The following is a 25979-nucleotide window of genomic DNA, read 5'->3' as shown; positions in this document are numbered from 1 at the left end:
GATATTAGGTCTCCAATGGTAAGAGCCCAAAACCTTCACAATCCTATTTTGGCCAAGCTACATGAGACCTAATACCTTCAAAATCCTCCTTTATAAAAATGGCCTAATAGCCCAAGTCCTTCTTAATCTCATCCTCATACAAACTCATAGTGTCCCAAAGCCTTCAAAATCCTCCTGTGCTGCAGATCACTAACAACCCAAATCCTTCTTTGTCATACACTTCAGCAATGAGGATATTGAAGGAGTTGGGCCCTATAGGTAACTTTTTAGTAAGGTGGCTTTAGTATTAATAAGAGAGGGCTTTGATATGTACCTTCTTACTGAGACTACTGCCAAATAAAAAAAAAGTACCAGTTCATCGTCTGGATTTAAAAAAAAAAAGGACGAGGGCCTTTTTATTTATAATTTTTGTTCCCAAGATGGCCGCTCAGTATTTCAAATCAAACAGGCCACAAATTCTTCAGTTTGAACCCACCGCAAATTTATATATGTATTGCATGGCGACCCGGGTCGGATTATTACACTAAAAAGATTTGCTGGTAGGCATTCACTAATATTGTTTTATGAAACAGACGGTTACAGGTGTTCGAGCACGTTAGATTCAGGAAAAGCTCATAGGTCAGTCCTTTTGATGAAAGGACGCATTAAAAAAAAAAAAAAAAAATGGAAAAAAAAGGATGTGGCCCCGTGTAACAGAGTAACATAATATAGGTTGTGTATGGCCATAGTGCATGTATAGTACTTTAAATTTGTTCTTGTAAGATAACAAGTTTTTATGTTGAGTGGCCAAACCGCACCCCAAAATTCCTTTAACTTGGTGAGCCATCTTATTTATGCAAAGAAATAATGTGACTTCAACATAGGTTTTGATTGGTGAAGTTAGGGGTTATTTTGAACAATGAATATTCATGAACAGGCTTGAGCGAGCAGGGATAAAAAGTTAAGGGGGTATACAAACAAAATTCTTAAGATTCTTTTCTGGTTTGGGAGGGTGTTTAGGCCCTATGGGAATAGAATAAAATTTTTGGCATTCGACATGAGAGCTTCATGAGGAGAGGGTGTAAAGCCAGCCTCAAAGAGTTCATTGCGAGCCTTAGGAGAGAGGGCATAGCCAGCCTTTGACAGTAAGAACTAGTGAGAGTTCAACCAACAATAATTTGATTGGAGTGTCGCTTGCTGATAAATATTTTATGTGTTGCGATTGGTATTGAGCAGAACTTCGGGGAAAGCCAGATTTGGCCAGTATTCATGTAAGTTAAACTTTGTGTTAAATAGTGTTGAATTTAAAGTCATTGGACACTTCCGGTAAACAGTATTGTCCAAGGCCCAAACTTTGTGTATCACAACTTCTATATAAAATAACAAACCTGTGAAAATTTAGGCTCAATCGGTCATCAGAGTTGGGAGAAAATGGTAAAACCCAACCTCGTTTCCGCACGTTTCGCCGTGTCATGACATGTGTTTAAAATAAATCCGTAATTCTCAATATCGAGAATGATAATTTTTTAATGTTTTCTCAAAAAGTAAAGCATTTCATGGAACAATATATAAAGAGAAGTCTTTCACCATTACCTTCTGTAAACCCTGTAAGTTATTTGTAAATCTGTGAACTTTTAATTTTGTTTCTGTACCGAAAGTGTCCAATGGCTTTAAAGTGGAACATTGCATTTATTGTATATTTTCAGAGAATTGATTTTATTTATTGTCACTGGAAGAAAGTTGTCCAATCTTTAATAATGCATAGAGTATTTGGTTCAAGACGGGTGAGTTAGCCAACCAAATTTATAACTATGTTTCTCTATTCTTGCGGTATTTAATTAATGGGCCTGAGTAGATCAAAGGCTCTGAGAAATCAGTTTTAAAATTCTTTTGTGATATTATGCTATCTTATGAGATGACTTCAAGTTGTAAATAGACTGAGTAGTTAGAATGGTGTTTATTTTGTATGTATGTACAGGGCTTGTGCCTTGGGAGAAGCCCCGCACAGTGTAGTATCTCACCGCGAGTGAGCGCACTATCGTTAGATAAGGACGATAGAGAGATGAGAGCGATACCATAATTATAATTACTTCTTTCTCGAAAACTACGTCACTTCAGAGGGAGCCATTTCTCACAATATTTTATACTACCAACCTCTCCCGCACTTTTCCCGACCATTTGAGGTTGTAAAGACCCCCCCCCACCTCCACCCGGGCCCACCCTCCAAAAACCCGGCCTGTCATGTCAGAGTACGACTCATGACCAGCATGCCCTAGCATCACGCCCCCCTCCGGACCTCGTGGTTTCTTTTAAAATCACCGCCTCTGGAAAAACCCAACAGTAAAAGTAAAGATTTTTCATCAAAAAAGACACATTTTCAAATAGAATACTCCCCCAAGGTATTGAGAAACCTACAGTTCGAATTTTGAAATGCTTTTTGCCCGGAGTTTGTTTCGATAAAAAGGAAAAATTTACCGAAAAGAATTGAAGGAAATCCTGGAGTTCTTACCTATGTCGTGAAATTTTCTCGAAAGGAAGAAAAAGGTACCGGCTGGTGCCCACACTGCATATTCTTGCAATGTTTACGTGTCACGTGGTCAGCTACACTGGTACCCTGTGTAAAGCTTGACGTTATAATTATGCTGCATATATGAATAATCAAAGTATGCAATCACTGCAACTAACTGCCCTAATTAAGCGTATACTTCAAGTGACCTCATGATTATTCATGACTTACCAGGGCCGAATTACATAGAGCTGCTAAGCACAAACATCTGCTTCATGAATAATTTCTTCCTTGATAAAAACAGGATTACCACCCAAATTTCCTTTTGTTGCATATTGCTTGTTACTGGTATTCAGCCGTTGTTTGCTTATCCTGAAAATCGCGTGAAAATTTGGTTGGTAATCCTGTTTTTATCAATGAAGAAATTTCATGCTAAGCAAATTTGTGTGCTTAGCAGCTCTATGAAATTGGGCCCTGATGCCGGGCGCCCTCTCACGCGGTAGGCGGAGAATCATTTAAAGATGGCGGCCCCCTTGTGGATGGACGATGAACGTGTTTTTTTTGCAATTTTCAAATCATCACACCTGGAGCGCGACCCTAACTAGTTGCGATAACGTAACCCTCCTGCCGACGGCGGCCTCCGGCTACGCCGTCGGCAGGAGGGTTACGTTATCGCAACTAGACCCTAACCAGAAATATGTTTGAGCTTTGGTCATATTGGTCGAGCGTCTTCGCGTGTTCGGTTGAACCGCTGTTCCGACCAAACCGTAACCGACTTGTTGGCTGAGTTCGGGCGATGTGTTCTTGGCCCGAGGGGGCTGTTCTCACGCCCGGACGATGAGAACATGACCCGGATCACTCGGAACAAGATCACACACCACCTTTCATCGGGGGTTTCGAGAACAACACTTTACAAAATGGCAGCACAACAAAATGACTCTCAAATAGATTGTTAAATTAAAGTTAATATTGATAAGTTGAAAGTTAATAGTCATCCCAAAGAAAATAATGAAAGTGTGGTCTATTTTCTACTGTCGGGTTTCCAACTGTTAAAAAACATCCTATTTAACTGACGAACAACGTTGTCACATGACCAGTAGCGAACCTCTTTTCGTGGCACTTTTATCACATTGTCGTTGGAGCGGATGAAACGAGAATTGATCCGTCTTGTTCTCTAGCATCCAAGAACACACAGCCCGAACTCGGCCGTTGGCTCGGTTGGGGCTGGCTATAGGTTTGGTTTTAAGATGGTGGACTCTAAAAACTATCGGAAAACGTACTACGGTTCTGTACTGGAATTCTTTTAAAAATTAAATACTTTGAAGCATAACAATTAAATAATGTTGATAAAATAACAAAGACTAAGTTCCATTCCTCGATAATAATAATAATAAAATGACGGCTATATATTTTGAGAACATAAATTTTTCAGAGATGTACCGACGTCATGAACTGTTTCTGGTTACCGACCCGTTTTTGCGTAGCTCTCTGAAATTGTTTCGGTCAGTTAAATTGGACAATGTTATCATTTGGTAAGCCGGGTCATCTGTCATTATAATTCCACGAATGTAAGAAATATAATGATGTACGTTGGAGTAGTATATAGGATTTGTATAAATGGAAGAAATTTGCAATCAAGTATCATGTTTATTCATTATTATTTATTGCGCTACGTATTGATTGCAGTTTTGAAATGTTTAAGAAGTGCATAAGTAAACAAATTAATCAGCATAATTGTATGTTTCACTCAGATACATCTGTGGAAATGGAAGGAAAAACATTCACCAATTGGGCAGGCTCCTTTTCCTGTTCCCCAGAGCTGTATTTTGAGCCGAGTTCCTTACAGGAAATAATGGAGGTTGGTATCGGAAACAATCCTCACTTCTTCAAGATTCCTCGTTTTCTTCTTCTTCTTCTTCCTTTGTTGTGCTGCTGCTTCGTTATTGAAGATTACCTCACTATTAGCCACTTTTTATTTTTATTACCAAGTGTTCTATGTAGCATCATGCCTTTAAAGCCATTGGACCCTTTTGGTACAGAAAAAAAAGGAAACTTTGAATGAAAGTGATTCCCATGAGATGGTATGTGTACTAATGCATAACTATATCACTCTCAACCTCAGTATTTAAAGTTATTGAAGGGGGATGGTACATGATATTGAAATGAATAATCAAGAAGTGAGTATTCAAGAGCTATAGAGTCAAAACAGATATAATGGCTTGTTTACGGATGTGCCTAACAAGTCTCTCTGGTTGTTAAGGAACTGCTTTGATTGGTCAGGGCTTAATCAATCATTCTATATTCTGTATGATTGTAGAGTGTAGAGTCTTTTGAAAGTTCACAGATTTACAAATAACTTACAGGGTTTACAGAAGGTAGTGGTGAAAGACTTCTCTTGAAATATTATTGCGTGAAATGCTTTACTTTTTGAGAAAACAGTAAAACAGTATCAATTCTCGATAGCAAGAAACTACAGATTTATTTTAAACACATGTCATGACACGGCGTAACGGGCGTTTACAAGGCTGGGTTTTCCCGTTACTTTCTCCCGACTCCGATGACCAATTGAGTCTAAATTTTCACAGATTTGTTATGTTATATAGAAGTTGTGATACAACGAAGTGTGGGCCTTGAACAATACTGTTTACCGAAAGGGTCCAATGGCTTTAATTGAGGATTTTTTATTCGCAGATTTTGGAGATGGCGCGATCTGCAACTAAGAAAGTGAAGTTGAGTGCACAGGGACATTCCCCATCTGATATTGCAATGACTGATGAATACATGATCAATATGAATCGCTTCAACAACGTCATTGAGGTAAGGATAATAATAATATAATAGTGATAATTTGGGGGGCTAATCATCCTTACTCGCAGCTAAGAGCTGAATTGCAAAGGACGCGGCTACAATGTGTCCGAGAAGCAGGCATGCAAGGGCGCCTTTCGCTGCCAGCCACATCAACCCATTATGACCACGGAGCACAGCCAAAGATCGAAAGTGTTTGATTTTTCCCGAGGGAGGAAAACCGGATGGTCTTGAAAATCTTTGTGGCACAGCAGAGAACCAACGCACAACTCAACTCACATATGGCCCTGGCACAAGCCAATCATGCCACCAAAGGATCTAGGCCATAGAGATGTATAAGAACTAGAGGGCGCACTGGTGATGCTGCTTGTACAAACGCGAAGGGACCGCAAGGAGACAAGCACGCCATTTTGTACGCTCGTTGAATATGAAGTACACGTTGGAGTTTGTGTTTTTAACACTACACAATGCTGTTTTGTCAACTTACAAAATGGCCGCACACCGGGCCCCGTAAACACATGCTCTGCTATATGCTGTTTTGTCAACTTACAAAATGGCCGCATGCACGCATGCCGGGCCGCAGATATAGGCCAGTGCGCCCTCTATTTCTTTTATATAACTCTATGATATAGGCATGGTTATCATAAGACTGATCCCCTGTCCTTATCTGCATGGAAGTGTAGTGGCCGAGCAGTGTTTCTGATCAGGGCCCAGTTTCATAGAGCTGCTTAAGCACAAAATTTTGCTTAAGCAAAAAAATCCATGCTTAGTAAAATCAGATTACCGGCCAAGACTCCACTCAATTGTTATGCTAAGTAAACAACAGCTAAATACCAGTCACAAGCAATGTATATGGCATCAAATTGTTGCCGTAACATGTGTAAAATAAGCGAGCTATTTTGGTGCTTAAGCAAATTTTTTGCTTAAGCAGCTCTATGAAATTGACCCCGGCATAGTGTGGTTTGGAATCCCCAGCTAAGATGGCCTTAGCTTTCGTTCCAAACCGGACCTTTTTCAGCGGCATCGATTAAAAATATAAATATATATAAAAGGCGCAAAGGCCACAAAAGACCTACGATAAAGACACGGAACACAAAAAAAAATATATATTTGTTCAACCCTAAATGAAACTTCTTTTGTGCTGATGTTTATTTGTCTCCTGTTTATTAAAGTTGGACAAAGAGAAGTGTCAGGTGAAAGTTGAAGCTGGAATAACTGTGGATGATCTGAATAAAATACTGGAATTAAATGGAATGGCCTTAAGCAAGTGAGTATAGACCTTTTTATCGCTTTGTCACAGCCCAAGTTTTTGGCAACAGAGGTTTGAAAAATATAGAAAGCCATAAATGGAAAACAAAACAGATGATTATTAATTTCAGTTTACCCTTTATTATACACCTATGTGTGTTAGCACTGTATACTCAGTACTTTCCCGAGTTCGGTGAAAACAATAACAGGCATCTTATTCGGTTGGGATTCGAACCCTCAGCCTTTGCAATTCTAGAGCAGTGTCATACCAACTTGACCACCGAGATTGCCGGTAGCTAGAAGCAGTCGAGTCCTACGTTTTAGCAGCAAGATAGCTCAGTTTGTGGAGCATCGTTAAAGGCAGTGGACACTATTGGTAATTACTCAAAATAATTATTAGCATAAAACCTTACTTGGTAACGAGTAGTGGGGAGAGGTTAGTAGTATAAAACATTGTGAGAAACGGCTCCCTCTGAAGTGACGTAGTTTGCGAGAAAGAAGTAATCTTCCAGGAATTTGATTTTGAGACCTCGGATTTAGAATTGGAGGTCTCGAAATCAAGCATCTGAAAGCACATAACTCCGTGTGACAAGGGTGTTTTTTCTTTCATTATTATCTCGCAAATTCGACGATCGATTGAGCTTAAATTTTCACAGGTTTGTTATTTCATGCATATGTTGAGATACACCAAGTGAGAAGACTGGTCTTTGCCAATTACCAATAGTGTCCACTGTCTTTAATCTAGAGGTGGAAGCTTCCTGTCTCGCTCTAGTGAAAAATGTATTTTTTTCAACCCACAATTGTTTTTGTTTTTTTCTTGGTAGCCTTCCTGCCATTGGAGATGTTTCCGTTGGTGGATTGATCTGCACTGGTACCCATGGCACTGGTATCAAGCACGGCATCATAGCAACCCAGGTTAGTATCTTTTGACTCAATTCATTCTGATGTTATCATCACAATAGACCTGGGGTGGATTTCACAAAGGTAGTCCTAACTTAGGACTAGTCCTAGGCAATGCTAAGAGATAGGACCAGTCCTAAGTTAGGATGAGTTACTGGTCCTAACTTAGGACCAGTCCTATCTCTTAGCATTGCCTAGGACTAGTCCTAAGTTAGGACTACTTTTGTGAAATCCACTCCTGGTTGCGCCAAAACAATGAATTTTACCCTTCTGTTCATCATTGTTATTTTTGTTCACATAGCACTAACCATTTCCAATTCTTGTGTGGTTTCCTGTGCCCAGTTTCAAAGAGCTGCTTAAGCACAAAAAGTAGCTAAGCACGAAGTAAATAATCCTTACTAATACTAGAATAAGGTTACCATCCAAAATACTATGTCACATCATGGTCACATGTACAATTTATGACTGGTATTTGGCTCTGTTTTGCTTAGATGTAAACTGTAAGCAATATTTGCTGCTTAAGCATCTCTTTGAATTTTTTTCCTCTTTGTGGTTTTTAACTGTAATTCTGTATCATCACATTTTTTTTTCTATGTAATTCTATTTTTATTTCGTGTAAAGCGTTTTGAGGCCTAGCATAGGGTGCTATACGCCACTTTTAGTATTTATGCATGAGGTACGTCACAATGCTAACTCAAAACGAGGCGATGGGCGCAGCCACTGCAAGTGATTGGGGACGTGCGCCCATAGCCTCATTTTGGGTACGAATTACATGTATGACGTCATGCATAAATATTAAGAGAGGCGTATAAGTACCTTTTTATTATTGTTTTTTTGTACTCTTGATATCTTTGCGTTTTTTGTGTTCAGGTTGTTGAGCTGGAGTTGCTGACAGCTCAAGGTGAGGTCCTCTTTTGCTCTCCTGAAGAGAATCCAGAGATCTTCCGAGCGGCTCAATGTAGTATCGGGGCACTGGGCGTCATCGTCACGCTGACATTTCAATGTGAGCCACAATTCAAGCTTCTTAGGAAGGATACGTCAAGTACTCTGGAGGAGGTAATTCAGGGTTTTTGTTTTTTTTCTTCAGGGATAAGAAACATCTGACTTTTAATCGGAATTCAGACTACATGTATTTAAAAGCACTGGACACTATTGGTAATTGGTAAAATACATTCTACATATTAAAATAATTTTCTTCTCACTGAGACAAAAATTGTGTGTGTGTTTTGTTTTACTCATTTCTCAAAAACAACAGCACCTCGGCAATTAATAGTTTAAGGTAGAATCATAATCTTTAAACTGTTTGAGTTTAAAGGCACTGGACACTATTGTGCTAATAATTTTCAGCATAAAAACTTACTTGGTAACAAGCAATGGAGAGCTGTTGATAGTATACAAAATTGTGATAAACGGCTCCCTCTGAGGTAACATAGTTTTTGAGAAAGAAGTAATTTCTCACCCAAATACTTGAATTGAATTCGAGACCTCAGCTGAGGTCTCGAATTCAAGCATCTGATAATACACAACTTGTGCGTCAAGGGCGTTTTTTCTTCCGTTATTCTCCTGAACTTCAACGACCAATTGAGTTCAAATTTTTACAGGTTTGTTAGTTTATGATTATGTTGAGATACACCAAGTGATAAGACTGGTCTTTGACAATGACCAAAGGTTTATTATTATTATTATTATTTATTTGGCAATTCACATAAAAATACAAAATTACAAATAATTTATACGAAAAGGATAAAACTCTTAAAAACATTAATTATATAAATATATACATCTGGATCGGAAAACAGTAAACAGGGGATACATCAAGATATACAAAAGGAGGGCAGATAGTAAGACATCAACAATCCAGGTTTGCCAGGACTGACAAAAGTCCAAGAGGTGTGTCAGTCCAACCTGGAAGGACAAGAGACAAAAGAACAAACAATTTCACATAACAAACAGTTAACAAACACAAACCAACAAACAAACCAACAAACAAACAAACATGCAATAAAATACACTGAAGCACAAAATTGCAAACAAACATGCAAACTAAACAAGACACAAATTAACAAACTGCAAAGACAAAACAAAACATGGACGCAAGACAACAAGAAAAAACATACAAGATAAAAACAGTTTCCAGTGCCTTTAAGAGAGAGAGAGAGAGAGGTGAGAATTTGAATTTTATGAATTTGAATTTGAATTTGATCTTGATGGATTTGTGCAAATGCACATTGTCACCATGCAGTGTCTATCTCCAATGGACAACCTCATCGACAGCAGTGAGTTCTTTGCCCTTTACTGGTATCCGTACACCGAGGGCGCTGTTATGAGGCAGAGAGATAGAACGGACAAACCGGTTGAATCCAGTTTCAACTGGTTCAGGGACGCCCTGATTGGCTACTACTTCCTCGAGTTGCTATATTGGATCTGGTAGGTATCTTGATGTTTTGTGCTCTGCGGAGTGTGGGTTCGAGTCCCAGTCGTGAAACTTGTCTTCTTAACCCTTTGGTGCACAAGGCGGTCGCTAGCAACACCAAAAACACCTCAAATTGGACTTTGATTAGCAGCCATGACTTGAAAACTACAACAGCCATATATACCGCGCTCATTCAGTTGTTTAGAGCAATTGTTGAGCTTTCGTTTGATGTGATGTTCAACAGGGGTTGCTATTTTATTTTTTTCTGTGCACCAAAGTAAATGAACCAGTGCACTTACTCTAAAGAAAATGGGTTTGCTCCTGGGTTCCTGGTTTGATTGGCTGCACATTGCGACACTGCGCTTTGTAAACTACTGCACTTTGTAAACCATTACAGGAAAATACTGAATGTTAAAGTGCCTTGAGCATCACTGATTGGCAAATATGAGCACTATATAAGAAGCCGCTATTACTCTTTTTATAATCTTGCTCACTGCTCAAAAAAGTCTCTGTAAAATCAAGTTGTTTATTTTGATGTATTTGTTGAAATAAATATTGTTTAATGAATGAGAGAATGAATTGTTACTTTTTTCTTTCTCACATTTGAATTTTTTTTTCCAGTACCTTCTTGCCTAGGTTTATACCATCTGTTAATCGATTCATCTACAACTGGTGTGGCTCAAAGGAGCGGACCGATGTCGCAAATAGTGACAAACTCTTCCAGCACCCGTGCCTCTTTAAGCATGATGTGACAGAGTGGTCAATTCCCAGGTAAGGCTGGTAGGAAATGCAAGTGTGTCTCAGCTTCTTCTTTTAGGACATAATTTTTTCTGTTTCATGCTACTTCGCGTTGGTTTAATACGCAAAAGACACTAAATGACACAAGGTACAATAAATACTCTAATGCATTGAATTTATTAATAATATATTATTCAGACAGCATTGGTTATAGGCTTGCATGCGCGGAGATGCAAGCTGAAATAACAGAGTATAATCCAAAAGACACGTCTACCTCGAAAAAGACGACGGTCAGCAGGAGAAAAAGTCTCAGTAGAGCCATTGGGATCATGTCTCTTTCGTTTTCGGGTCTCGAGCTCCTTCAAAGTCTCTTCTTCATCTATCTTTATGCTTTTCTGTTGGTCTGCCGAATGGTGAGCTGATCCCTTTTTCTGCAGCTTGGACACAGTCATCCAACCGGCCTTGCTTCAGTCGGCGATTCTGATCTTCTTTCCCTCGGCAACTAACTCTTCGGCCACCAGAAGTGCTTCTATTGCTGCGTCTTGATCATCAGCCTTGGTAATCACGGCCAGCTTAGCGTTCTCTATGGCTATTTATATTTTCCCGCAGAACTCAAACTGTTTGATATTGCCTGGCCTCTCCAGTTTCTTGGCCTCGGGCTTGTCTTTAAGTTCTTTTATGGACGTCGATTCCGTCTTTGGAATGGAGATGGCGTCAAAATGCTCATCAAAGTAGTGTTTGAATTTCTTGAACGCTCCAGCAGTATCAAATGTGTATCTCTCATCGGTCGACATATCAGTTCTCGAAAACTATAGGATACGTAAGTATAAGAGAATGAGCCTGAAGTGAAAAGCGGTGGCCAGAGGGCATGTTAATATACTGTGGTAGCTCAAGCGTGACAATAGGAAAGGCACGTAGAAAGGGTTACGTAATGGAGGAATTTAGGTCCTTTTTGTGCAAAATGAAACTACATTTTTGCTGGAGGCTGTATATGAGACGCACACACATGGCATAGTGTTGTGGAAGTGTCGTGGCTGAGCGATTAAGAGCACCAAACTCAAGCTCTGGTGTTTCTGTTCAGCAGAGTGTGGGTTCGAGGCCTGGTTGTGACACTTGTGTCACTGAGCAAGACACTTATAACTATAATTGCTTCTCTCCACCCAGGGGTAAATGGGTACCTGTGAGGGCAGAGATGGTTCTTGTGTTTGAATTGCTTTAGTGTGCTACATATGTGGCAGCACAGATACATAAAACGCATGAACACCGTTGGAAGTGTTGTTTTGGGGACAGTTAAAAGAAGTTGGTTTGCGATGGCATAAGCTGAGCTCGACCTTCGTTCTTCTGCGTGTACAAGCAGTTCGTTTCTTAAAGACACATCAGTAGTGTCAGTTGGTATCACTCCTCTTGTCACTATTTTTCTAACTTAACATATATCTTTTGCTATGTTCATTCTTGCAGGCAACAGACAGCCTCTGTGCTCCGAGAGCTAAAAACTTGGCTGGATGCCAATAAAGATGTTCGCGTCCACATCCCTGTTGTAGTGCGATTCGTCAAAGGCGATGACATCATGATGAGCCCAGCCAATGGGAGGGATAGTTGCTTCATGAATATTTTAATGTATAGGTAAGATCATGCATTATTCATTGAGTGTAGAGTGTCCTCTATGGATTGCGGTAGTCCAAACTGATGCAACAAACCCTTCTTCAAACCTTTGCTTAGCATGAATTTTTTTCCTTGGTAAAACAGGATTACCAACTAAATTTCCACGCGAGTTTCAGGATAAGCAAACAACAGCTGAATCGAGTAATAAGCAATTTGCAACAAATGTAAATATGGTGGGGAATCCTGTTTTTATCAGATAGCTTTGTTTAACCTCAAATAATATGATTAAATTTATTTATGTTCTTGTCTCTCTCTATTGTGTAGGCCCTATGGGAAGTTTGTTCCCTATGCCAAGTATTGGGCTGCCTTCGAGAAGTTAATGTACAATGCTGGAGGGAGGCCAAACTGGGCTAAGGTAATCTTTATTACTGGGCTCTGCTGGTTTTTTTTTTAAATATATCAATACTTATTGTTATACCTCTGTGCAAATTGTGAAGTTTGATTGGTCGAGAACCTATCACGTGCCGTGCAACAAATACGAATGTATCATGGCTAATGATACCGCTACGCGTAATGCACAGCGCGCCGGGTAACATGAAAAGTGATGTACACCCGGTCGATTTCAAGCGCTGTGCGAAACACACGCGGGTTCGATCAACAGGTGAAGAATGGTTTCTTGTTTGAACCGTTCGTCTGCTTATTAAACCATGATTGAACTATGCATTGCTCCGTCTTAATAATGTTTGAAGATGACAACAGAACTTCGAGAAGAGGAATAACAATGTTACCAAGGTATAACAAAACAATTGTTGCACGCTGTGACTGGGGTCCATGGGTTTTGTACACCCTCGTTGGCAAATGGCACCCTCGGCTTCGCCTCGGGTGCCATTTTCCCCCTCGGGTGTACAAAACGCCATGGATCTCGTCACAGCGTGCAACAATCGTATATTGCTCAAGTATTGGATAGGAAAAGGTTTACGTGGGTACAGTCATGTGTATGGACAATGATGAAGGTTGTTTACATTGAGCTTATCTAACTGTACTTGGTATCAACCGAGATGGTGCGTTTTCACCGGAGTGTGGGTTCGAATCCCGGTCGTGACACTTGTGTCCTTGAGCAAGATACTTTACTATAATTGCTTCTCTTCACCCAGGGGAATAAATGGATACCTGCGAGGGTAGAGGTTGATATTGTGAATGAAAAAGCCTTTGGAGCGATATAAACTGTTGCCCAGGTTGTATACTCCCAAGGAAGCTGAGAAACATTAAAAAAAGGGATGTTATTGGCTCTAAGCGCTTAGAGAATTAAGTGTTAGTTATTAGGCGCTATATAAATCGAAAGTTATTATTATTATTATTATTATTATTATTATTATTATTATTATTATTATTATTATTATTATTATTATTATTATTATTATTATTATTATTATTATTATTATTATTATTATTATTATTATTATTATTATTATTATTATTATTATTATTATTATTATTATTAGTTTAAAAGGAGTTTGAGATTAGTTTAACAGTTGGTAAAGCCATGTATGCACAATGATGAAGGTGGGTAACATGTTCCCTAAATGTAACTGTAATTTTTTTATCAGCTGGGTTGAACTGGTTTGAGCTGGGTTGAGCGGGTTTGAGCTGGGTTGAGCTGGGTTGAGCTGGGTTGAGCTGGGTTGAGCTGGGTTGAGCTGGGTTGAGCTGGGTTGAGCTGGGTTGAGCTGGGTTGAGCTGGGTTGAGCTGGGTTGAGCTGGGTTGAGCTGGGTTGAGCTGGGTTGAGCGGGGTGCTGTTAATAATGTTGGAGTTCAAGATTGGTTAAACAGCCAATAAAGGATGATCTCAAATATATATATATTACAGTTTTTTCTAATAGTTGGTGTCCATAGGAAACGTACAAAAAATATAACGAGTCTCTTACCTCATGTTAAAACATGGTAAAAATGTTTTTTCTCCAGAACGCTCCAAGCCACATTTCTGAAAAACGCGGGGTCAAACAAACCCGCGCGACAAAGGAATCTTGACGTCAGTGGCGGCTATTTGATGTGGAAAATAGCGCCCTCAGTTTGCCAAAGCTGGAGAACTGTGTTCAAACTCAATTTGGGAAAAAACGTCACTGGCGTCAAGGGGTCATTATAATAGATAAGCTGTTTATGACTCTCAGCTGAAAAAGCAGCGCGGCCGGGTGCATTTTTGACTTGAGTTATTTATTACTAAATGCAAATTTTGAGAGTAAAATGGTTATTAACTGGTATCTACGATGTCTATTTGGCCATAAAAAGGTAAAAGTTGAAATATTGAGATCATCCTTTATTGGCTGTTTAAAATAAGGTTGATTTGGGTTCAGCAAGGTATGCACAATTATGAAGGTAGATAACGGCTACTGTAACTCTTACTTGGTAAACCAGATTAATTGGGTGTCGGTAATACTGAAAGGGTTTTAGATAAATTGGGTACAGCCATGTGTCTACAATGATGAAGGCGAGAGATATGGGGGAGTGTAACTTTATTTGGCATCGACTGGGTACTATTAATATTGGTTAAATTCACTAGGTTTAACTGGGTACAGCCATGTATGCACAATGATGAAGGTGGGATAAATTGGGCTAATGCAACTTTATTTGGCATCGACTTGGTTCAAATAGGTGCTTACTTCATTCATGGTTTCTACCTCCATGCTTGATTGAAAACTTTTTCAATATTTTCTTTTTTTTTAAGGCTCATAAACTGACTGGGACAGACTTCAAGCAACTGTACCCTGAGTTTGAGAAATTCTGCGACATTCGTAAGAAACTTGATCCCCAAGGATTGTTCCTGAATGACTATCTGCAGAAAGTCCTCTTCACGAATCAGCAGGTCCCAATTTCATAAAGCTGCTTACCGGTAAGCAAATTTGTGTGCTTACTGCTGAGCAGAAAAAAAGTAGGCAAGCATAAACATATTTCAAAAACAAATTATTTTATTTTTTTATGCAAGTCGCCAGACACACAAGGCCTGAAGGCCACTTCAAGGTGTGGGCTACAACTATTTTTTCCAGAGGCCGTTGCCACCTACTCCTGCGCTTTAAAATTTAAAATAATTATATTTTAGTAATTTTGAGTAACAATTATTGTGAGTACATTGTAATTATAACATATATACGACCAGAAACTTGCTGTAATGCGCTTTAAAATTGAAAATAACTACAATTATTATTTTGAGTAATTACTCAACAGTCCAACAGTTTTATCAAATTTGGGCCTAAAATCGGAAAAAAAACACAAGGGGCAAGTCCAGCAGTTTTATCAGATTTGGGCCTAAAATTAAAAAAGTTTGATCTAATCTGGGTGCTAGTTCTATTTGATGTGGAGCTCCATTTGCCAACACATTCTCCAAAGGCAAACAAAAACAATTATTAAGAATTATGTAATTATACCTTTCTTAGTTATAGGACTACATCAGATTCAGATCATCAGGGCCCAATTTCATAGAGATGCTAAGCACAAAAATTTGCTTAGCATGAAATTTCTTTCTTGATAAAAACAGGATTACTATTCCAAATTTCCATTTGTTGCATGTTGCTTTCTCACTGGTATACAGCTGTTGTTTGCTTGCCCTAAAAATCAAGTGGAAATTTGGTTGACATTCCTGTTTTTATCAAGGGAGAAGTTTCATGCTAAACAAATTTTTGTGCTTAGCAGCGCTATGGAATTGGGCCCTGAGCTTGTAACTGATGATCTTCATGACGATGGCTGACAAACACTACAAAGAAAAACATTTTAAAGGACAAAATAAGTTTGCATCTAAAATAAAAAGGTAAGGGTTAAGTCCAGCAGTTTTATGAAATTTGGGCCTAAAAATGAACATTTAGGGGAAAGTCCAGCAGTTTTACCGGATTTGGGCCTTTAAAAAAGATTTAAAGATTACTTTTTAATAAAATGGCTTTAATAATAATAGGAGAGGGCTTTCATATATGTACCTTCTTACTTAGGCTTATGCCAAAAAATAAAAGTACTAGTTGATCGTCTGAATTTTTTCAAAAAAAGGAGGATGAGGGCCTTTTGATTGATTATTTTTGTTCCCAAAATGGCCGCTCAGTATTTCAAATCAAACAGCTCACAAATTCTTCAGTTTGAACCCACAGGTTTTGATTGGATAAGCTATGGGTTATTTTAAACAATGAATATTCATGAGCAGGCTTGAGCGAGCAGGGATAAAAAGTTAAGGGGGTATACAAACAAAATTCTTAAGATTCTTTTCTGGTTTGGGAGGGCGTTTAGGCCCTATGGGAATAGAATATAATTGTTGGCATTCGACATGAGAGCTTCATGAGGAGAGGGTGTAAAGCCAGCCTCAAAGAGTTCATTGCGAGCCTTAGGAGAGGGGGCATAGCCAGCCTTTGGCAGCGAGAACTAATGAGAGTTAAATATTTTGTGTAGCGATTGGTATTGAGCAGAACTTCGGGCGAGCCAAGATTCGCCAGTATTCTCCAGTATTCCTGCAAGTTAAACTTTGTATTAAATATTGTTGAACTTAAAAGCAGTGGACACTATTGGTAATTGTCAAAGACCAGTCTTCTCACTTGCTGTATCTCATCATATGCATGAAATAACAAACCTGTGAAAATTTGAGCTCGATCGGTCATTGAGGTTGCGAGATAATAATGAAAGAAAAAACACCCTCGTCACACGAAGTTGTGTGCTTTCAGATGCTTGATTTCGAGACCTCAAATTCTAAATCTGAGGTCTTGAAATCAAATGCGTGGAAAATTACTTCTTTCTCGAAAACTACATCACTTCAGAGGTAGCCGTTTCTCACATTGATTTATACTATCAACCTCTCTCTATTACTCGTTACCAAGTAAGGTTTTATGCTAATAATTATTTTGAGTAATTACCAATAGTGTCCACTGCCTTTAAAGTGGAACATTGCATTTATTGTACATTTTTAGAGAATTGATTTTATTTGAGATAAAGATGAGTGAAGTAACCAACCGAATTTACAATTATGTTTCTCTATTCTTGCGGTATTTAATTAATGGGCCCAAGTGGAACAAGACTCTAAGAAATCAGTTTTAAAATTCTTTTGTGATTATGAGTAACATGTGAGATGACTTATTAATTTTGGTTTTTTACCCATACACCGATGTGTGTTAGCACTGTATACTCAGTACTTTCCCGAGTCCTGTGAAAAAATATCACAGGCATGTTACTCGGGTGGGATTCGAACCCACGACCCTTGCAATTCTAGAGCAGTGTCTTGCCAAAACCAAAATTCATATTCTTTATCCCCGATGCAAATTTAACATCTATTATGAGATGACTTGGAGTAGTTGGAATGGTGTTTATTTTGTATGTACGTACAGGGCTTGTACCTTGGGAGAAGCCCCGCACAGTGGCTAGTTCTTGAGAAGTTGAAGGTAGACCTGTGAGGGATCTCACCTCGAGTGAGCACACTACCGTTAGATGAGAACAACTAAAACGCGACCCCTCACGACAACAATTTTTAAATAAGGGAATCAACACACTTTGATTCCCATTCATAAATACCTTTTCGGTCAAAAAACATCAATACTTTTGGTCAAAAAGTAAAATAAATGCGAAAATTATAAATGTTCAATGATTTCTTTCAACACAACACCCCGGCCCCTCCAGCTATGAAATGGTAAAGCCCTCCGCCGGCCTCGGGTAAACAACTACTTATAAGGGAATGCTGTGGGCGTCTCAAGTGATGTGGCACAACTGTCGATGTCCCGGCCGTGAGAAAATTCACTCAAAATTCACTTGATTTTTACTCAAAACCTGTGATACCTATTTGAACAATTCCAAGTGTAGGGCCGGCTATCTGCAACTTCTGAAGCACTAGATCGGTAAGTTTCATGATGCAGATCGTGCTTTTCAAGCCCCCCCCCCCCTCCAGACCTCGTGGTTTCTTTTAAAATCGCCGCCTCTGGAAAAACCCAAGTAAAAGTAAAGATTTTTCATCAAAAAAAAAGACACATTTTCAAATAAAATTCTCGACCAAGGTATTGAGAAACTCACCGTTCGCATTTTGAAATGCCTTTTGCCCGAAGAAAGGAGAAATGAAAGGAGAAATTTACCGAAAAAGAATTGAAGAAAAAGGTGCCGGCTGTGCCCACACTGCATGTTCTTGCAATGTTTACATGTCACGTGGTCAGCTACACTAGTACCCTGTCAAAAGCTTGACGTATTATGATGCATATATTAATAATCAAAGCATGCAATCACTATGTACCAAACCTAACTATTAGTAAGCGTATTCATAAAGTGACGTCAACTCATGATTATTCATAATTTACCAGATCTGCCGGGCGCCCTCTCACGATAGGGAGCCCACGATAGGCGGAGAGCGTATTAGATGGCGGCCCCCATGATTCATGAATGGTAACTTTTTTTTGCAAATTTCAAATCGTCACACCTGGACAAAGTTGTCATTTGGTAAGCCGTGTCATGTTTCATAATAATTCCAAGAATTAGGTAAGCAATAAAATGAATTACGTTACACGTTGGAGATAGGATTTGTATAATATAAATGGAGGAAGATTAGCCGATCAGCGGCGGGCTAGTCGTCATGCCTGATTACTCCTAGAACTATTTCGGTTTCTTCCGGCTATCGTCTCCCGTCATGCCCGTAAGACGATAGCCGGACGAAACCGAAATAGTTCTAGGAGTTATGCCGGATGATTTAAGAAAGATTTAAGAAGCACCGGTCCATGACATGATGAACGACCTTTCTTTATTTAACTCCAACACTTTGTTATTTTGCACATGTAGACTAGAAAAAAAATAGAGAGAGTCTTCAATTCTGATTCTCTGTCAGTGTTGAGCACACCGGTCCGCATGACACTGGACAGACCTTTTCACTCTACCTTTTTGTTAATTTGCTTTGTATTTTTTAGAGTAGAGTCTAGCACCTGTCATAAATGATCAGTAATTGATTGAATTCCGAACTCGACCCAGGGCCTGGTGCGTGCTTCGATTCTTCAGCACTATATTTAGGCTAATCACACGGAGGAGAAAGGAAGGGTAAGATATTTGTACTATCAAGTACTTTGGTTTATTATTTAAAGACAGTGGACACTATTGGTAATTGTCAAAGACCAGTCTTCTCACTTGGTGTATCTCAACATATGCACAAAATAACAAACCTGTGAGAATTTGAGCTCAATTGGTCTTTGAAGTTGCGAGTAATGAATGAAATAAAAAAACGCCCTTGTGACACAAAGTTTTGTGCTTTCAGATGCTTGATTTCGAGACCTCAAAATCTAATTCTGAGGTCTCGAAATCAAATTCATGGAAAATTACTTCTTTATTAAACACTACATTACTTCAGAGGGGGCTGTTTCTTGCAATGTTTTATACTATCAACAGCTCCCCATTACTCGTTACCAAGTAAGGTTTTATGCTAATAACTGTTTTGAGCATTTACCAAAAGTGTCCACTGCCTTTAATATAATTTTATTGTCTGCAAACAAAATTAAAATAAAACGGAAGATGAAGATGCAGAGACTGTCTGCAATTTCTTTTTATCTAGTAGTATTAATAAATATTGAGCAACAAATCTTAAACGCAAATAAATAGATATAAGTGGATTTTGGAATGATTGACTATAAGTGAACTGTCCGAGATTCGAATCCCTACAATGTTTTTGTTTCTTTACATTTGGACATTCACATTTCAACTTTTCAAGAAAAAAATTGTTTATTTAATATGTTTCTTTTGATTGCAGTTTTGCATAAGTCAACAAATTATACGTCATAATTTTATGTTTCACTCAGGTACATCTGTGGAAATGGAAGGAAAAACATTCACCAATTGGGCAGGCTCCTTTTCCTGTTCCCCAGAGCTGTATTTTGAGCCGAGTTCCTTACAGGAAATAATTAAGGTTGGTATCGGAAACAATCCTCAATTCTTCTTCCTCGTTTTCTTCTTCTTCTTCCTCTTCCTTGCAAGTGCTGCTTCATTATTGAAGATTACCGCACTGCGGCTGGGCGCACGCATATCACCATGAGACAGTAAGCCAAATCAGGTGCAATGTTGTGCCACAGCACATTGTAAATTATGTTGTGAGGTCTCATAATTCCTTGCAGGAGAAAACTGCATGTTAAAGTGATGGATATCCGCGCTAAATAAGAAGCCCCTGTTATTATTATTATTACCAAAGGTTATATATATGCAGCATCATGCCTTTAATTTGTTTATTTGCAGATCTTGGAGATGGCGCGATCTGCAACTAAGAAAGTGAAGTTGAGCGCTCAGGGTCATTCCCCATCTGATATTGCAATGACTGATGAATACATGATCAATATGAATCGCTTCAATAACGTCATTAAGGTAAGGATCTAGGCCATAGAGTTATATATAAGAACCAGAGGGCGCACTGGTGATGCTGCTTGCACAAACGCGGGACCGCAAGGAGACACGCGAGCCATTTTGTATGTGCGATGACTATGAAGTACACGTTGGAGTTTGTGTTTATAACGCTACGCAATGCTGTTTTGTCAATTTACAAAATGGCCGCACACCGGGCCGCGTAAACACACGCTCTGCTATGTTGTTTTGTCAACTTACAAAACGGCCGCATGCGCGCATGCCTGGCCAAATATAAAGGCCAGTGTGCCTTCTATTTCCTTTATATAACTCTATGATCTAGGCATGGTTATCATGACTGATCCCCTGTCCTTATCCACATCAAGTGTCGTGGCCGAGCTGTTAAGAGCACCAAATTTAAACTCTGGTGTTACTGATCAGCAGAATGTGGGTTCGAATCCCCAGCCGCGACACTTGTGTCCTTAAGCAAGACACTTAACCATTGCTTGGTCCTTCGGATGGGATGTAAAGCTGTTGGTAATGTGTTGTGTAACGCATGTAATAGAACCCAGTGCACTTAACGAAAAGAGAAGAGCTGCGGCTCCAGGCTCCGTCTGCTGATGTTCGAATCACTGCGGCGCACTGCTCCAAAAATGCAGGTTAAAGGCGGAGCTGCGCATCAACTACATTTCCAGTGTGCGGAGCCTAACCCTGAGCCGGAGCCCAAGCTGAGGTTTGAGAGAGGCCCCAGAACAGGTATTGGTCTTACAGTTCTAGCGATATCTGAACCCTTTCAACAGCTCCGCTGCACCTACATATCACTGCTTATAGACGACCTCAACGCCATCGGCCTACAACACGATCAAGCTGTTCAAGCTGCCCAGGATCGGCCTGGATGGCACAGACAAATTTCTAACAATGGACAAACCCTTGGTCAACACGTCTCGAGCCGAGTTCGGCCCGAGTAGCGTCAACTATATATCGCGATATCATTGTCCTGCGCTAGTAAATTTTGCTTTGTTCATCCCTAAATGAAACTTCTTTTGTGCTGATGTTTATTTGTCTCCTGTTTATTAAAGTTGGACAAAGAGAAGTGTCAGGTGAAAGTTGAAGCTGGAATAACAGTGGATGATCTGAACAAAATACTGGAATTAAATGGAATGGCCTTAAGCAAGTGAGTATAGACCTTTTTTATCACTATGTGCCAAGAACTCCCTACTCAACTTTTGCAGAGAGATCATTCTCTGTATATGGCCCCAAAATGTGGAACAAGCTTCCTACACAGATTAGAAATGCAGACACTCCTTAAAGCACACCTGTTCCAACAGCTTTCTAATCATTCAACTGTGCCTCAGCGCTCTTGATTTTGGCACTCTACAAATTACCATTGACTGATTGATTGATTGATTGATTGATGTCACAGCCCAAGTTTTTGCCAACCAAGGTTGGAAAAATATTGAAAGCCATCAATGCATTACCAAACAGATGAACACAGGTTGTAACAATGTCGCACAATGTAATAAAGTATGGTCGAGCGGATGAGAGCATCAAACTCAAGCTCTGGCGTTTACTAATAAGCAGAGTGTGGGTTCGAGTCCCGGCCATGAAACTTGTGTCCTTTTAAGCAAGACCCTTAACCATTGTTGCTTCATCCTTCAGATGGGACATAAAGCAATTGGTCATGGGTGCTGTGTAATACATTTATCGTTATGAGAAGGGGTTTCTGGTTTGATTGGCTACATTGCACCACATACATGGTGCTATGTAAAGGAATAATGTCATACTTATCATTAAGGGTGCGTTCGTTTAGCTTCCCTAGGTCGACCCCGCAGTGCTCACTTGGGTGAGCCCCTGACAAGAGCTAATCGAACGATCACACTCGCCCTCTCGTGGTAACGGCATGCTCCTCAGGTCACCCTCAAGTGGCCCACTCCACAAGCAGGGCACTGGGGGCTGACCCGGGTGAGCCCCGTCAAAGCTATTTGAACGTACCGAGGCAGACCGGGGTCGACCCAGGGAAGCTAAACGAACGCACCCAATGTAGACTCCACAATGCCTGTAAGAAAAATTCTGAGTGCTTTAAGATGCCAATCGGGTGTAGATAAAGTGCTATAATTTATGTATTATTATTATTGTTATTATTATTAATAACCCAAAGGGTTCAAGTCCCACTCTTGTATTTTTGTCTTTGTTCAACCCACAATTGTTTTTGGGTTTTTTCTTGGCAGCCTTCCTGCCATTGGAGATGTTTCTGTTGGTGGATTGATCTGCACTGGTACCCATGGCACTGGTATCAAGCACGGCATCATAGCAACCCAGGTTAGTATCTTGCTTCTTATGAAGGATACTTCAAGTACAAAAATTAATATACTTTATCCCCGATGCAAATTTTAACATCTATCATATCGTTGTGGTACCCGCTGCCAAAACATAGGATTCGAACTGCCTCTAGCTGCCGGGCAACCTCGGTAGTCTAGTTGGTAAGACACTGCTCTAGAACTGCAAGGGTTCGAATCCCACCCGAGTAACATGCCTGTGATATTTTTTCACAGGACTCGGGAAAGTACTGAGTATACAGTGCTAAAACACATCGGTGTATGGGTAAAAACCAAAATTAATATTCTTTATCCCCGATGCAAATTTAACATCTATCATATCTTGACTCGATAAGCCATGCAGCCTGTTAGATTTGAATATTGTCTTGTTCATTGACTTAAAGGTCAAGGCATGGGGCCTTCCTCAAACCTCAGCTTGGGCTCTGGCTCAGGCTGAGGCTTTGTGTACTGCGTATGCAGTGGAAATGCTGCTCGACTTTTAACCTGCTCCTTTAAAACTTAATAACCAATAATAATAACCAATTCTTATATAGCGCATTTCACAATAACCGTATCAATGCGCTTTACATTAGTGCCCTGGTCATAGGGCCAATAACATCTCTTTTTTAAAGGAACACGTTGCCTTGGATCGGTCGAGTTGGTCTTTGAAAAGCGTTTGTAACCGTTTTTTATAAAATGCATATGGGTAGAAAGATGTTGTAAAAGTAGAATACAATGATCCACACAAACATGCCTCGAAATTGCGTGGTTTTCCTTTTACCTTGTCGACTAACACGTCGGCCATTTATGGGGGTCAAAATTTTGACTTCCATAAATGGCCGACCATGTTAGTTCGCACAGTAGAAGGAAAACCACGCAATTTCGAGGCAAACTTGTGTGGATCATTGTATTCTACTTTCAAAACATCTTTCCAACCATATGCATTTTATTAAAAAATTGTTACAAACGCTTTTGTTTTGACCAACTCGTCCGATCCAAGGCAACGTGTTCCTTTAATGTTTCTCAGCTCCCTTGGGAGTGTACAACCTGGGCAACAGTTTATATCGCTCCAAAGGCTTTTTCATTCACAATATCAACCTCTACCCTCGCAGGTATCCATTTATACCCCTGGGTGAAGAGAAGCAATTATAGTAAAGTATCTTGCTCAAGGACACAAGTGTCATGACCGGGATTCGAACCCACACTCCGGTGAATTAGCACCAGAACTTGAATTTGATGCTCTTAACCACTCGGCCATGACACTCTACTTTCTTAATTGTTTATTTCTTTTTTGCACCTTGTGGTTTAGTTTAGTTTTAATCTTTTTTTCTTCTTTGTGGTTTTTTACTGTACTTCTGTATAACATGTTGCTTTCTACGATAGTGTATTTTTGTTTGGAGTAATGCGCTTTTAGGCCTAGTGTAAGCCGCTATTATAAGTACCTTTTGATTATAATACTTTATATTCTTGACGTCTTTGCTATTTTGTGTTCAGGTCGTTGAGCTGGAGTTGCTGACAGCTCAAGGTGAGGTCCTCCTCTGCTCTCCTGAAGAGAATCCAGAGATCTTCCGAGCGGCTCAATGTAGTATCGGGGCGCTGGGCATCATCGTCACGCTAACATTCCAATGTGAGCCACAATTCAAGCTTCTTAGGAAGGATACGTCAAGTACTCTGGAGGAGGTAATTCAGGTTTTTGTTTTTATTTTTCAGGGATGCGAAATGTCTGACTTGTAATCGGAATTCAGACTTTTTAAAGGGTCTGGGTACTTTTTGTAGGACATTAAACACAGTGTAGAAAGCTTCCCTTAAAATATTGCTTTCTGAGGTGCTGTAGTTTTCGAGAAATGAGAAAAAACAATGTCACAAAATACAACAACTACCGCACCTCAGGAAAAAACAATGGACACCTTTAGTAAGACCACACTTAGTGTATCTCAACATATGCATAAAATAATAAGCCTGTGAAAATTTGAACTAATTTGCGAGAGAACAACGGAAGTTGCGAGAGAACAACGGAATAAAAAACACCCTTGTCACACAAGTTGTGTGCTTTCAGATGCCTTGAATTTGAGACCTCAGCTGAGGTCTCAAATTCAATCTAAATATTTGGGTGAGAAGTTACTTCTTTCTCAAAAACTATGTTACTTCAGCGGGAGCCGTTCCTCACAATGTTTTTATACTATCAACAGCTCTCCATTTTGCTTGTTACCAAGTAAGTTATTATGCTTACAATTATTTTGAGTTATTACCAATTGTGTCCAACTGCCTTTAAGAGTGAGAGAGAGTAGAGTATTTGAATTTTATGGGCTTGTTTGAACTTGATAGATTTGTTAGGGCAGAGATGGTCTATGTGAATGATTAGCTTGGAGCACAGTAACTCGCAGCACCGGCTGTATTGACCCATTTCACCTGACGTCATCAGCAGAAAAATCTTGAATGCGCCATACTCTATGCTGCGCGTTATGCAGTGAAGTGTGCATTTTAGGCGACACAGCGTTAATACACGTAAGCCTAACTGCCCACCAACTCCCCAGTGAGCTGAGATGATTTAAGGAATTTAATATATCGCCCAGTGAACAAGGGTTACAATGTCAGAAGTGCTTTGATACACCCTTTGAGCTGTGATAAAGCGCTATATAAACATTGATTATTATTATTCTTATTATTTGTGCATTGTCACCATGCAGTGTCTATCTCAAATGGACAACCTCGTCGACAGCAGCGAGTTCTTTGTCTTTTATTGGTATCCGCACACCGAGGGCGCTGTTATGAGGCAGAGAGATAGAACCGACAAACCGGTTGAATCCAGTTTTAACTGGTTCAAGGACTCCCTGATTGGCTACTACTTCCTTGAGCTGCTGTATTGGATCTGGTAGGTATCTTAATGTTTCTGATCTGCGAAGTCCTGGCTTGTGACGCTTGTGTTTTTAACCCTTCGGTGCACAAGGCGGTCACTAGCAAACTTTGATAGGCCGTCATAATTTAAAAACTACAACACCCATGCATTAAAGCCATTATACACTTTTGGTAAACAGTATTGTCCAAGTCCCACACTTCGTGTATCACAACTTATATATAAAACAACAAACCTGTGAAAAATTAGGCTCAATCGGTCATCGGAGTCAGGAGAAAATAACAGGAAACCCTACTTTTGTTTCC

General features: G+C 39.7%; 1 protein-coding gene across 14 annotated transcripts in view; it reads left to right on the top strand.

Annotated features, from left to right (window-relative positions):
* LOC139942546 (L-gulonolactone oxidase-like) overlaps window positions 1-25979 on the top strand; it is a 39812-nt gene that overhangs the window by 6339 nt on the left and 7494 nt on the right. The window contains exons 1-11 of one of the 14 annotated variants that reach the window (XM_071939381.1): window positions 894-1250; window positions 4237-4343; window positions 5177-5302; window positions 6463-6557; window positions 7363-7453; window positions 8309-8494; window positions 9681-9865; window positions 10473-10622; window positions 12048-12212; window positions 12516-12606; window positions 14915-16186. In XM_071939381.1, coding sequence (XP_071795482.1) covers window positions 4251-4343; window positions 5177-5302; window positions 6463-6557; window positions 7363-7453; window positions 8309-8494; window positions 9681-9865; window positions 10473-10622; window positions 12048-12212; window positions 12516-12606; window positions 14915-15067 — 1335 coding nt within the window. In that variant the 5' untranslated portion in view covers window positions 894-1250; window positions 4237-4250 and the 3' untranslated portion in view covers window positions 15068-16186. Of the gene's footprint in view, window positions 1-893; window positions 1251-3025; window positions 3101-3122; window positions 4018-4236; window positions 4344-5176; window positions 5303-6462; window positions 6558-7362; window positions 7454-8308; window positions 8495-9680; window positions 9866-10472; window positions 10623-12047; window positions 12213-12515; window positions 12607-14914; window positions 16187-18521; window positions 18673-19094; window positions 19222-19973; window positions 20081-20403; window positions 20530-21584; window positions 21680-22733; window positions 22825-24314; window positions 24501-25507; window positions 25693-25979 lie in introns of those variants that run through there. The other 13 variants (XM_071939377.1, XM_071939383.1, XM_071939378.1 and 10 more) reach the window with 13 other exon arrangements.

This window comes from Asterias amurensis, chromosome 10 (genome assembly GCF_032118995.1).
Source record: "Asterias amurensis chromosome 10, ASM3211899v1".
In the NCBI taxonomy this organism is placed as follows: domain Eukaryota; kingdom Metazoa; phylum Echinodermata; class Asteroidea; order Forcipulatida; family Asteriidae; genus Asterias; species Asterias amurensis.
Note: the sequence above shows the minus strand (reverse complement) of the source record. Positions and strands in the feature narration are given on the sequence as shown.